This window comes from Lissotriton helveticus, chromosome 4_1 (genome assembly GCF_964261635.1).
Source record: "Lissotriton helveticus chromosome 4_1, aLisHel1.1, whole genome shotgun sequence".
Taxonomy (NCBI): domain Eukaryota; kingdom Metazoa; phylum Chordata; class Amphibia; order Caudata; family Salamandridae; genus Lissotriton; species Lissotriton helveticus.
Window position 1 is genome coordinate 443,024,586 of NC_136063.1, and position 14,103 is coordinate 443,038,688.

The window sequence follows — 14,103 nt, forward strand, 5'->3', positions numbered from 1 at the left end:
AACAGCAGTCCTTTTTTAGTGGAAATGGAACGCATTCGTAAAGGGAACAGGGCGCCATCCCGAAGAGGTCCTACACCTCCAAAACCCACAGAGGGACCAGGGGGGGCAAACGACGAATATCGCAGAAAGCTCAGATCAGGGAGAACACAGAACTAGACAATATCAACACGGAGGTACAGGTTATCAACCTATCCTCCTTCCCCCTCACCTCTGATATGACCAATTTACTCTCAAAAGGTTTGAGTTTTAACCCTTACTCCACCGGGGATATCTGTCAAACAAAAATAGATCTCTTCAAGTTTGTCCGTAACCTAAAAATCAAAAAATACTTTGCAGGTAAAGTTCCTACTAAGAAAAATATTAAAAACATTCCTGATGTATTGAGTGATAATGTTGTACATACAATAAAAGATATACAAGCAGTCCATCTACTATTGTCAATCACTGAACGAAAAGATAGCCCTATGGAAATGGGGCAACTTTTAGAAGAACTTAACATAGATATGGACTTTGGAGTAGCCAGTGGTCTCAAATCCAAGTCCACATGGACTCCTACTCTACCAGGCGGTAACAGCATTGACAATTTTCACAGACATGTGTTAGAAGACCTCAACAAGATCAACACCAAAAAACTACAAGAAACATTCATATTTAAAGATAACTTAACCAAAGGAGAGCGTAACGCCTTATCTGTACTGATGCTGAATCCCTCCATCATTATACGTGAGGCAGATAAAGGAGGAAACATTGTGGTAATGAACGCAGAAGACTACAACAATGAAATATTGACCCAATTAGCAGACCTCTCCTGCTATGAACCTATTGCATCCAACCCCATGGGTGTGCTCACAAAGACGGTCAATGACTATCTATTCAAATGGAAAGAGGATGGTCTCCTCAATGAAGAAGAATACATGTACCTGAAAGTACTGAAGCCAACGTATCCATGGCTTTACACACTACCTAAGATTCACAAGGATCTCCCATTTCCCCCTGGCAGACCAATAGTATCAGGGATTGGAGGTCCAACTGAGAGATTAGCAGAATATGTTGATCTATTTCTGGGCCCACTTGTCAGAAATCTCCCTTCATACATTCAAGACTCCAAACATATTCTCAGCCTGTTAGGAGATTTAGAATGGCAACCAGGTACCACACTAGTTACTATGGATGTGGTTGCTCTCTATACCAGCATCAACCCAAAACTGGGTATCGAAGCAATCACCAAAGTTTTGTCCAAACGGCCGGCCTCTCTCTGGTCACACACACAAATGCTTATTTCTATGATGAGTTTGATCTTGGACAACAACTTTTTCATGTTTAAAAAGAAATGGTACCAGCAGAAACGCGGAGTAGCCATGGGTTCTAAATTCTCACCCTCCTTCGCTAATCTCTTTATGGGAGCATTTGAAGCAGACCATCTTTGGGGTACATCCGGTAGTCAATTCACAGATTCCATTCTGTTCTGGGGTCGTTACATAGACGACTGCATCTTACTATGGACCGGAACTGATGCTCTACTACAAAGTTTTTTTGACTTTCTGAACAACAATCTTTGGGAACTCAGTTTCACTATGAAACAAAGTAGATCGCACATTGAATGTCTAGACTTAGAATTCTATGTAATCAACAACACCCTACAGAGCAAACTGTACAGGAAACCCACATCCTGTAATGCAATTCTAAGAGCTGATAGTTTTCATCCCTTCCATCAGATCAAGTCTATACCCTTTGGCGAATTTCTTCGTGCAAGACGAAACTGTAGCGATGATGAGGAATTGGATAAAACAATCAATGACATGAATCTGAGATTCACCAAACGAGGTTACCCAAAAGAAATTTTGTCGAAAGCGAAATCCAAACTAAACAAAATAAAGAGAGAGGAAACTCTGAAAACTAAAGACCCCCAGACTAAGATAGAGAATACAGTAAGAATGATCACAGAATACAATGCTCTACACAACTCGATCAGAACCAGCTTGACTAAGCACTGGAAGCTGTTAAGAGAGGATTCTACATTAAAGGAAATGATCCCGGCCACCCCTCAAATCACATTTCGCAAAGGGAGGACCCTGAGAAACAGGCTCAGTCCCACAGTGCCACGGTTAGATAGAAATCCAACATGGCTAACCCAACGGGGTAATGGTTTCTTTAAATGTGGACTATGCCCAATGTGCAAATGGGCCAAACACAAGACCAAACACTTCACGGGCCCCTCAGAAGATTCATACGAGATCAGAACCAACATAAATTGTACCACCAAATATGTAATTTACATCATCGAATGTCATTGTGGTAAGAAGTACGTTGGTAGTACAATACGAGCTTTGAAAGAAAGAATCTCTGAACATATGAGAGCAATCTTGAAGCAGGATCCCAAATACCCCGTGGCACTTCATGTAGCCAAATGTCAACCTAATACAGACGACTTTCAGGTTTCTTTCTATGGAATAGAAACCGTGCCCATCCATGTGAGAGGTGGAAACCGTGAACTACTTCTAAGACGCAAGGAAGCGACTTGGATTATGCGTCTTCGTAGCATTGAGTGCGGTTTAAATTATGACCCAGAATTGCAATTTTTTCTGGGCAACTGAAGTAATTGTTCCTAACTGTATTTATGTTGCTGTCTTTCTCTTTCCCCCTTAAGAACTCTAAATTGAATATGTATCGATATAACCTACCGCATTTTATTTATACTATGTTGTTGTTCTCATTTTTGCGTTCTGAACCAGCATGTGTACTTACTTGTCCATATGAGTAAACAGTTGATCCATCTAAACACAAGCACTTAGTCAGGACCAATTCCTGATCCTTTGTGCGACAAAAAAATTCGAAAATCGAAATCTATCGGTATGAATGACCCCTACTTTACCCCTACCCGGGTAGTAAAATGTTACGCATTTCGCTCACGTCTCTACACTGAGACTTTCGATAATAATATTATCTCATCTTTACATGTAGACACACCTGCATGATGATGCCTTTATTCACCTAGCTGGGTGTTTAGTTACATATATTATTGTCCCATCGAATCCCTGATGGTTTATGACTGAGGTCCTGGTTGGGCCTCGCAATAGTGAATACCCATCACCTCCTTTTTGTTATCCACATTTTTCAAAATAGTTTGTAAGAAATACGCCATGTATTTTAGTGTTTTCAACATTAAACAAGAAACGGAAAATAGAAATTATATATTTTCGTGTGAATAACAAGTGTTTATCAACACTTCATTCCCGCGCTAGCCGTGTGCGCGCTAGCCGTATGTAAATACCTTATTCTTTGAGCAAAGTTTGAATTTTTCTTCTACCCTACAACTCGGGGAAGTAACTCTTCTTTTTTCGGCCACTCTCATCTCCATAGAGCTCTAGGACTACGTTCTAGTCTCTTGAACTCACCAACACGTAATCGGTATTTAAATGAACTCCACTTCCGGTCACGTGTCCGTTTACGAAGCACGGCGCCGGGAAACTCCAAGAGGGAGAATTTCGTCCGCCAGGTAAGCGCGTTTTGACCCCAGAACAATTGCGACCCCATATAATTTGGCGTCTGAATAGGAAAACGATCTGTATCCTCTATAGCACATAGAGTTTTATACCCGCCTTTTCACTTTCTCCAAAGGACAAGGTACTTTGTTGGTCACGAGCGCACCCGCCCTTAAACCACGAAGACCTCTCTCCTCCCGGTCTCTACTCAACCTGCCTAATACTAAGGTAGGTGTTCTTTCACCCCCATGCGCCCTCTCTGCCTGGTTGTCTTGTCGACGTAGCAACTCAGTTTTTGATATTGCGCTGTATATCTTGCTTATCTTGCAGATGTGTTGATCCACACTTTAGATACTTCTGTCCAAGTAACACGATACTTGGGTTTCCGCCCCTACCGCGGTAGATACCCCTAGTGCATAGAATCCAAGTAAACACAATTTTGGATTTCCTGGTGAGTTCCTGTATTTATATATATATATTTTTTTTTTATCTGTTCTAACAGCACCCCACTACATAGCCATTGGCCCTAAATCACATGTAGCTTCGTGTTTTTTACCCCCCGGTTTTTTGATTTTTAAGTTCTTGGTTTTTGTCTCATACTAGTACTGCAGAAATCCATATCCCTCAATTTTTTCTTAAATTGTTGTAACGGACATAATCCCCATGTTTTCCTAAGTTTAAACCTAACGCCCAGCGTGTCTTTCACCTTGTTTCAATTCATAAGTTCTCAGTAATCTCACGTATACAATTTCTCCTCCGCCTCTCTTCCATCTTTCTTTTTGAAATCCTCTCTCTAACAATCAACATAGTCCACGCCCTGACCGGTCCTCTCGCGCCCTTTCTTGTGTCCAATCCGAACCAGCACATCCTGTCTTGAAAGCCACATTTTCCAGGTATGTCTGGTATGTCAAATCTGTATTCTACCTTCACAGAACAGATTTGATCTAAAAAAATTGCGCACTTTAAAATTGAAATAATTTAAGATACCATACTCTCTAAGCACCAGTTATTGGACAACCATAATTATGTAACACTATCATCAGTTTTGAATGCGATTCCATTACGTTCACTTATGTCACTCATGAGCAATTTGGGATACCGTCCTTTCTATACCACAGACCACCTGTCTCCTCACTTCACTTTTCAAACCGGCCAGCCTTGTTCAATTGTTGATTAACAAGTTATACTAGTCACTTTGTTCCAGAAAAATATCGTTTGGCACCACACACACCACCATGTCACATATGTCACTTTAGTCATGACTGTTCTTCACATAGACACCAAGTCACATCACCACCTTTTGCGCATGCCTTGCTCACCAGGGTGACACCATGAGTCACCCGTTTTCTGCATAAATATTACAGACAAAACATGTATAGTAAAAACAGACTCTGTATCTTTTGTTTAGCCCTGAAGATTCGCATTTGTTCCTTGCGATGAAACACGTGTTGGCTTTTTGAAACGGAACAATAAACAGAAAATGGACACTCTAAATACAGACTATTGATTGACTTACCCGTCTCAATAGATGAATTGTCACTGAATTACGTATCTCCACCAACTGTTTAGATTGATGTGCTATATGTCACTATAACATGTAAATAATCATATACAAATTTTGAAACTGTACACATTTGTGTTAGTGCAAGGGCACAGTTGTTCATATTAAAAAACTTGATGTTTTTTCTCAATATTTTATTATTTTTAAGGTTGCTTAAAAAAAGGTTAGTTTGGTTAATACTAAGGACTTATTGGTAAGTACTATCGACATTCTTACAATGCATGCATATTTTTTGCATACAATGGGCCCGATTCACAGAACTAACTTAAGACAAAATTTAGTAGTAAAGTTAGGATTTTGTTTTAAGTCTGTCTTAAGTCTCTCCTAAGTTTGTCTTAAGTTTGTCATAAGTCTGTCTTAAGTCTGTCTTAAGTCTGTCTTAAGTCTGTCTTAAGTCTGTCTTGAGTCTGTCTTAAGTCTGTCTTAAGTCTGTCTTGAGTCTGTCTTAAGTCTGTCCTACGTTTGTCTTAAGTCTGTCTTAAGTTTGTCTTAAGTCTGTCTTAAGTCTGTCTTAAGTCTGTCCTACGTTTGTCTTAAGTCTGTCTTAAGTCTCTCTTAAGTCTGTCCTACTACTTTTGGTATTCACAGAAGGCATTAAGTAGTAGTAAAGTTAGGATTTTGTCTTAAGTTTGACTTAAGTTTGACTTAAGACAGTCTTATGACAAACTTAAGACAAACTTAGGACAGACTTAAGACAAAATCCTAACTTTACTTCTACTAAATGCCTTATGTGAATACCAAAAGCAGTAAGTTTAGGATTTTGTCTTAAGTTAGTTCTGTGAATCGGGCCCAAACTTTAGAAAGGTAAAACACATAGCCCCGCCCTTTGTCCCACCCCCAGTCTACTGCTTATTTTTTTCCATTTAAAGCACTGGTCATCACCAACCAGGTTGGATGCCACCTGTAGGAATCTGGCCACAAAGAGGCCTGGGAAGGAGGAGTGTGCTTTCCAGTCTATTACTAAGTAGTCCACTCTTGTGCCGGGGAAGCAGATGGCTAGTGAATGTATACATTTGGCTCCATATATCACTATACTGCACAGTGTATTTTCTGTGATGAGCAGGAGAGCACCGGCAGGCTTCCAAAACAAAATGGGGCCACCTTTTCTAGACACAACTTGAGAAAGCGAGCCTTTTGCTATTATTTGGCGTACGTCCACATCGTTTAGTTTCACCATTCCCCAGTGGGTCCCTGAATTTAATGGCGAATCCATTTAATTGGCGTGTTTTACTAAAGCAATCTTAATCACTGCTGCTAGACTCACTAATGGAAGCAACCATGGTTCTGTCATTGGCTTACTGTCAGGTATTCTTAGAGACTAGCAACTGCTCTGTATCGTTTAATACTTAACACAATAGGAAAGACGCTTCTGAACCAGTTGTTACCACTGGTGTGGATGTACATGGGCACAAAATATGGCGAGGCCTATATCTGTTTCACAAGGCAACCTTGCTAAAATGAATGCATTCTCCCACAGCCCATGCAAGTAAAGCCATTAATACATCCCTGCAAGTTTGCCTCTGGGTCTAGTTCTTGAAACTCGATGTAGCCAAGGGCTGTTCTACTTTCTTACCTCTGTAGGGTTTTTTCTCTGTACTTGAGCCTATATTGGATGCTTCGCTCCCTTACTCAGTCACAGCCATATAGGTGAACGTGGGGGGTATTGTATTTTTTTGGCTACTCCCTTGGCAATCACTGTATCACCGAACGCAATGACAAGCAAACTCATAACAAACAACAGCATGCCCTCAGGGGATAAACACACCGAACTGAACATGTGTGTACGCTACACCTAGCAGAAAGGACAGAGAAGAAGGTCAGATCTCACTTTTGGAGCTAATAAAATACCACAGAGCACCACCCCAGAAAAACACCAATGCCTAATTTGAGCCGCTGGTTTCCGGTGCTCGGAAGTGGCACTGAACTGTCAACGCCAGAGCTTGTGACAATCTGCCACAAGGTGGCGCTGTCTGGCTAATTTAGAGATGTCCACAACCGCAGTTAATTATTTATTCAATATACATTAGAAATTACTATTAACTGTCGCCCAAGCCTGAAATAGTCTGAATTGTCACATTTGTAGGAGTGTGATGGATGGTAGTTGTATTGTTACTATCATTGGCAGCATGGCAGGGGCAGTGTGTGGTGCAAGCTGCAGTGATCTCCTGATGAGAACCCTGACACATTTCTTTTTTTTACAAATGAATCAATGATCATATATGTTCTCGCTGTTATGTGTGAAAAATGCCTATCTAGCACTATGACACCCAGAACAAAGTGGGCGCATTCTTATCCAAGAGTTTGATCAAGGCAACCTAAGCTTACTTTTCTCCAGCCAGGGTGTTCTCAGGGACAAACAAACTGTAGGACATGTTGGTGAACTGAGGGGGTCTGTTCCCAGCCAGGATGGAGATGGACGCGTATGGGCTCTTGTTGCCGTGTCGATCGGTGGCCTGGACGGTGAGGGCGTACTCCTTATTCAAAGTCAAAGGTAAACCAGTAGTGACAATCACGCCGCTCTCCTTGTCCACTGCAAACCGGTCTTCACCTCCTGTCAACAGAGACACATCAAACCAATTAGTGCTTTTTCCAGGTAGAACATATACAAATTGGCAAACAAAAAAGTTTTAGCCATTAACCATACTTTTAGGATCGTAATGGAAATGTGCGCTCGGATAGTCATTGCTTCGATTTACCCACTCTCCTCAAGGGATTATTACCAAAGATTAAATATATCAATGCCCAATTCTGATTCGATGTGATTGCTTGATATCACTGTATCCGGTATATCATTCTTGGAGCGCCCTACAAGTCTACTTTTTAACATTGTTATATTCGAGTACCTGCTCTGGTATTCATTTCTTTCAGGAGATTTTGATTCAGTTCATCAGAAGAGGAGTTTCCAGATAAAGTGAGGGCCAGTATGATTCATTACATACAATCAGATAAGTAGTCCTCTGAGAATGTAAGCAGACACATAGCAGTGTAGGTCTGCTCCCTTCTCTCATCAGCAGGGCTCCTCCAATATGTTCCTATCAGTAGGACAATGACACACAGTGGAAAAAGAGCTTTTGTTTGGCTTCTGCCTGATGTGAAACCATGCTTTTACTGTAAAGCTTAGGAAAAGAAAATATGGATTACAACAAAAATACTAAAGTTTAAAAACGAAAAGATGTGCAAACTCACTTAAAAATACTCTCTTTGGGAATTAGAATGACTTTTTACCCCCTAAGCGTAAGACATCAACCGAGTGCTAGCCTCCGCCTCCAAAGAGCCATGTGATCCTGTAGAAGGCCACGCCCTTTCTTGACCATGAGTCTACATCTTACTACTACCAGCCCAGGCCACAGGCATGACGTTCTTGATTGAAAGGATAACCCTGCCTGTCTGATCACAAACATAGATAGCGTAAGCCCCTATTTAAGGGTTTAACCTCTGACCACAATAAACACTAAACTCGGCTCCTAAGCCACATGCAGGGTAAATGTAGCATGTCTGGATGCCATTTAGCAGATATGCATGCACCTAAAGAGCACTGGCTGAAGCTGTATGCATATGTTTAAAGAGGAACATATTTTTAATCTGTATTTAAGAGGCATTACCCCACAATGTGATGGCTATGTGTATAATGCATTAATCACCCATGAGGGTATCCAGGCACTTGAGTAGGTGTGTGTCCTCTCACTGCAGACCTATGTAGGATAAGTAGATCTTAGCCCTGCAGCCACTTGGTCAAAAAGTTTAAAACAAATGTAGCTTTGATAGGTTGTGTTTTCTTTCATTGCATCTTTTTGGCTAACCCGCTTGAGAATCCCCAAAGAGTAACCAGTGTCATCAGGCAACAGTTAAATCAAAGCAGGTAAATGGATGAGTAACATTATCATAAACAGATTAATGTGCCTTTCCAAAACTTTGCAATTGTTTAAATATAGGGACATAGCCATATAGATTGCATACATGCATACATGCCAACAGACCCAATTCAAGTGGGAGACTCCCATGTTTTGAAGCCAAAATGGCGGCACTGTCTCTTGAGTCTGCCCACCTGAAATTGCCTGTGCTACAATGGAAGTCAAGGGAAAAAATACGGTCTCCTGATAATTTTTTTTTAATCTACCACTTACCTCTACTAAAATGTTGGCATGTATGAGATGGTGTAACTTTGGGTGCCCTTTGGACTATGTTTACACAAGACGTGTGTTATAGGGAAGCAGCCCCAGAACTGGTAGAGATATGTATGTTAGGTGCCTGCTCAAGAAGACAAAAAAGTACGGAGTTCCTCAGTGGCAAGTTGGCCACCTGGTGTGTCCGTTGAGCATTGCAGCGCCGGCTCGATGAGGAGCAGAACCATATGATGAAACATGACACCTAGCTTGCTGGGTGTGTGAGGGTCCTAGTTCCGAAGGAGGTATTTCCCACCTCCTCACTACCTCGAGTACACACCAGGTGGCCAACTTGCCACCGAGGAACTCCGTACCTTTTTGTCTTGTAGCTCAACCCAGGGCAAGTACGTTGGGCCTTTATCAAGCCCTAACTATCCCGCTCTTTGTTGACTAGGTGCCTGCTCAACCCTTTCATTCTGTGTAACAGCTTCCTTGATGGAACAGTAGCAAGGCTTTAACTTTAAGTCATCATGATTAAATCCCTCTTGGCTTCTTTGACAACAAACAGATTTGTATCTGACAGGGCAGTTGTTACAATTCATCCCTATTTTATATGGGGTAATTGACAATGCTAATATAACTACAAGGGGTAGATGAGGGCTCCGCTTCTTCGCGGGAATACAGGCCACACACGTGGTTACAGGATGAACCCAAGGCTGCCCAAAGAGCTCTTGACAATATGACCGCAGTTGGTGTGGGGTAATGGGGGGAGGCGGGATGTCGAAGGAGGACTCCCTAACAGGATGGTATGTGGTCAGAGCGTGTTATTTGGTCAGATTCAGGAGCATGAACAGGAGACATTTCAGTCCATATGTGAATTGTTACATTCAAGAAGTCTGGAGGCTGATTAGTTCTTTCCAGACTCTTGTGGCATGAGCACAAAAGGCTCATTTATTTATTTTTTCCTTATGTACCTTCTGGTTTTCGAGCTTAGCAATATGTAATTTGCGAGCAAGGTAGTTGGCAGAATGGGAGTGCATGACACTGCAGATCCCGCAGTAGGATTTGAGGGGTAACTTATGAATTGTTATTTGGATGGGGGACTGATGTGATTGAAATTTCCTTGGTCCGTGATGAGGTGTATTTCGGTACACAGTACGGATGCCAGATGGCTATGGTTGTATTAGACTATGATTCTTACTAAATGTCTATGGAGAAATCCGTCCCATAATGGGCTTACAGGAAAGTGGCTATTCCTAGACTTAATACAAATTCTTTTTTAGTGGAAATATCACTTTGCTGTTCCTGGCTGCTCAGGTTAGTACCCCACTTCTGGTCATCCCTTAGATTTTGTTAACCATGTTTGCAACAAATAGGGTGGAATGTCTGCAAGTGGCTTGTTGGCGTTTTATTGTAGTGCATTTACCTTCCAGAAGGACATATGTGATCCCATCGCTGGAGCTCTCGTCGTTGTAGTAGTGGGCCAACAGCTGGTACACGGATGCACCTTTCGGTGCCGCCGGATCAACACACGCGAGGTAGGGAAAGGGATACATGGTCCACTCCAGGCTCTCTTCACGAGGGACAATGATCGTCAAGTGGCACAAATACCAGTCGCTTTCTGAAAAACATGTGAGACAGATGCTTAAGACACATTACCAAAGCAAGTGGTTTTTATTGATTTTTTTCTGGACGTCTTTTGTCTGTAATATTGTGATCTAAGTACGAAGACACAAACATACTTGGAAGATAGCGCTGAAGCAATGGGCACTAAGGCGAGGAGAATACATTGGATGCATTTGCGAACCCAAATCCCTATTCCTGCACATCTATTTGTAGGATTAGAGAGTGCCGTGAAGGGCTTTTTGAAAACCAAGCACATTTTGAAGAAGTTGAAGCAGAACACACCAAATTATTCAAGACAATGCATAATGTCTCCCAGGCTTTGTGGCAAATGGGGCGGAATTCCCAATCCTGCCATTAACTGAAGATACTGGCCAGCTTGCGAATCACAAGTGATGCAGGATTAAGGCATTCAGCATTCCTGGGTGCATTTTACTTGTGATATCCAACAGGATCAGTGATCCGAGGATAGAGATCAGTGGAAACAGTGATTTCCACATGTATTCCCCATTCCCCCACCCCTCGACCTCCTAGAGGTCTTGATCGCCGCCTCCCCCACTTGCAGATCTCGTAGCATAGAGACACTGTCCTGTTCCTCCGACTACCTCTTACCCAGTTTGAGCTCCAGTCCCCCTGGTGTGCACGAATAAGTATCATCACATTTTTCTATTGTATAGCACCACTGTACCTCTGAAAACTTGTAAACTGTCAATCTTAACAGTGCAAACGTAGTACCCTCCCTTTGTTTTTGTTTTTAAGTCTGCATCCCATCTCTCATTCTGCTCCTTATTATAGAGTCTGTGTCTAACTTTCTGTATTGTACCTTGCTCGCTTTTTCTTTTCTTTGCCTATATCCAGTTCACACCGGTTCTCTGCGCCGTCTTCTCCCTGCCGTCCCGCCTCCCAGACAGCCCCTTCCACCTCCCAGGGCTACTTAATGCAGGCCGCAGCGTGACCGCGCGTAGTGGGGTGCACCAAAGGCATGCCAAAAACGTCTACCTGCGTCTGGATTGTGCCCAGCGCCAGAAACCCTGGACCAACGCGCTTCCAAATGTACTCCGCCGCAGAACTCTGTGCCCTGGACCCTGCATGCAACAACAACTGCTGCCTCGCATCACCACGCTCCATAGTGAGACCCTTCACCTGCATTATCTGCTGATTCACCACCACCTCGGTACTGACCACCACCTCATCGAACAAAGCTACCCCAACCCCAGTTAGCAACACACCACCACTGCAACTCAACTGCCTCCTAATCAACGCCAGATCACTCAGCAAACACGCCACCGAAATCTGGGATACCATCTCCACCATCGCCCCCAATGTGACCTTCAACATAGAGACCTGGCACATCCCCACATCAGCGCCAGACATCACCACAGCAACCCCAGCGGCTACAAGATGAAACACCAAGCTCGCATCAACAGACAAGGTGTAGGCAGCTCCATCATACACAAAGAATAAATGACCTGCACCATCACCATGGAACAAATGGATTACCAGTTCCACGCCGACTCCAAGACCACCATCAAAGGCACCCTTGCATACAGACCACCAGGACCACGAACCAGCATCAGCGTCGCCATCGCCAAGTTCATCACCCCTCTCACCATCTAAACCGAGTAATACTTCTTTCTGGCGGACCTAAACTTCCACCTCGACGACTCCACCAACACCACCGACCTCCTGGAAAGACGAAACAACATCGGCCTAAAGCAGATTATCACAGCCCCAACACACAGAGCAGGTCACATGTTAGACCAAATCTTCACGACCAGCAATAGAATCAGATACAGCCACACATCGGAACTCATCTGGACGGACCACCACATCATACACTTCTCGCTCACCGCACCACTATGCACCATCCCCAACCGACACAGCACCCCATACCGTAGTTAGACCAAGATAATCCAGCAAACAACTGGAAAGAAGATGGCAAACCAGCAAGAACGATTCCAACCAAACCGCCTTCAAATAAACCCTCAACAACTACCACCTCCAGATCAAATCCACAAAAAAGGAGTCCCTGACACGCCGTATAGAAACCAGTACCAACCAACCAAGGAACTCTTCACCATTGTCCGAGAGATCACATGCCCAGCATCCACAGAAAGCACAATCCCCCCTCACAGGAACTCTGCGACTACCTCGCTGACCACTTGCACAAGATAGCAACCAACTACAGAAACTTCAATCCTCAACCATCCAACCTCCTCTTCCACTGTTATACCGCCGCCTCCAACCACATGATCACCACATGGAAACAACTCAACACACAAACAACTACCACCCTGATTAACTAAATCCACTCCGGAGCACCCAACGATCCATACCCCCATCGCCTCTTCACCCTCCGAAGCAACCAGATCAGTCCCCAGCTCACCACCATCTTCAATGCCTTAATAACAACAGCCACTTTTCCTGACTCATGGAAACACGTGGAGGTCAGACCCCTCCTCAAGCAATCGTTGACAGACCCCAGAGAGCTCCAGAACTACTGTTCCATCTCTCGCCTCCTGTTTCCCACCAAGATCCTGGAGAAGGCCCTCAACCTCCAACTAACAAATCATCTGGGAAGAAACAAACTACTAGACTCATTCCAATCAGCCTCCAGAGCCAACCGTAGCACTTAGATAGCCCAGACCGCAGTAACAGATGACATCCAAGCCCTACTTGATAGAGGAGACCCTGCCGCCCTCATCCTCCAGGATCTTTCCACAGCTTTTGAAACTGCCTCCCACCACACACTCATCACTCAACGATGCCATATAGAAATCACAGATTTGTGCTCTGATGGATGGCATCCGTCTCATGGGTCGCACCTGGAGAGTCCGCCTCCCACCCTTCACCTTGCAACTTAAACACACCATCTGCGTAGCACCCCAAGGCTCACCTCTCAGCCCCACCATCTTCAACATCTACATGACACCGCTCGCAGACATCGTCAGATCACACAACATCAACATCATCTCCTACACCGATGACACTCAGCTCGTCCTCTCACTGTCAGCAAACCCCACCCTGACAAAGTCCAACTTCCACAAATATACATGAAGAGTGTCGCAAGGTAGATGAAAGACAACTGCCTAAAACCAACAAAATGGAGGTCCTAACCTTCGGCAGACAAACCACCCTCTGGAACGACTCCTGGTAGCCAGGGTAGCTCAGACCCAAGCCGAAAGACCACGTCTGCAATATCGGCATCATACAGGGCAGTGAGGTGTCCCTGAATTGTCAGGTCAACTTCGTCGCCTCAGCCTGCTTCCACACTATCTGCATGCTCTGCACAATCCTCAACTGGCTCTCCATCGGCACAAGAAAGACTGTGATG

General features: G+C 43.7%; 1 protein-coding gene across 1 annotated transcript in view; it reads right to left on the reverse strand.

Moving 5' to 3' along the window:
* The window catches only part of LOC144828007 (neural-cadherin-like), a 266,439-nt gene extending 255,170 nt beyond the window's left edge, over window positions 1-11,269 (reverse strand). Inside the window, exons 1-3 of the mRNA XM_078686153.1 lie at window positions 11,206-11,269; window positions 10,573-10,767; window positions 7,369-7,594 (exon numbers count right to left, since the gene is read on the reverse strand). Of these exons, the coding sequence (XP_078542279.1) occupies window positions 7,369-7,594; window positions 10,573-10,767; window positions 11,206-11,269 (485 nt within the window). The remainder of the gene's footprint in view (window positions 1-7,368; window positions 7,595-10,572; window positions 10,768-11,205) is intronic.
* Between the last annotated feature and the right edge of the window lie 2,834 nt (window positions 11,270-14,103).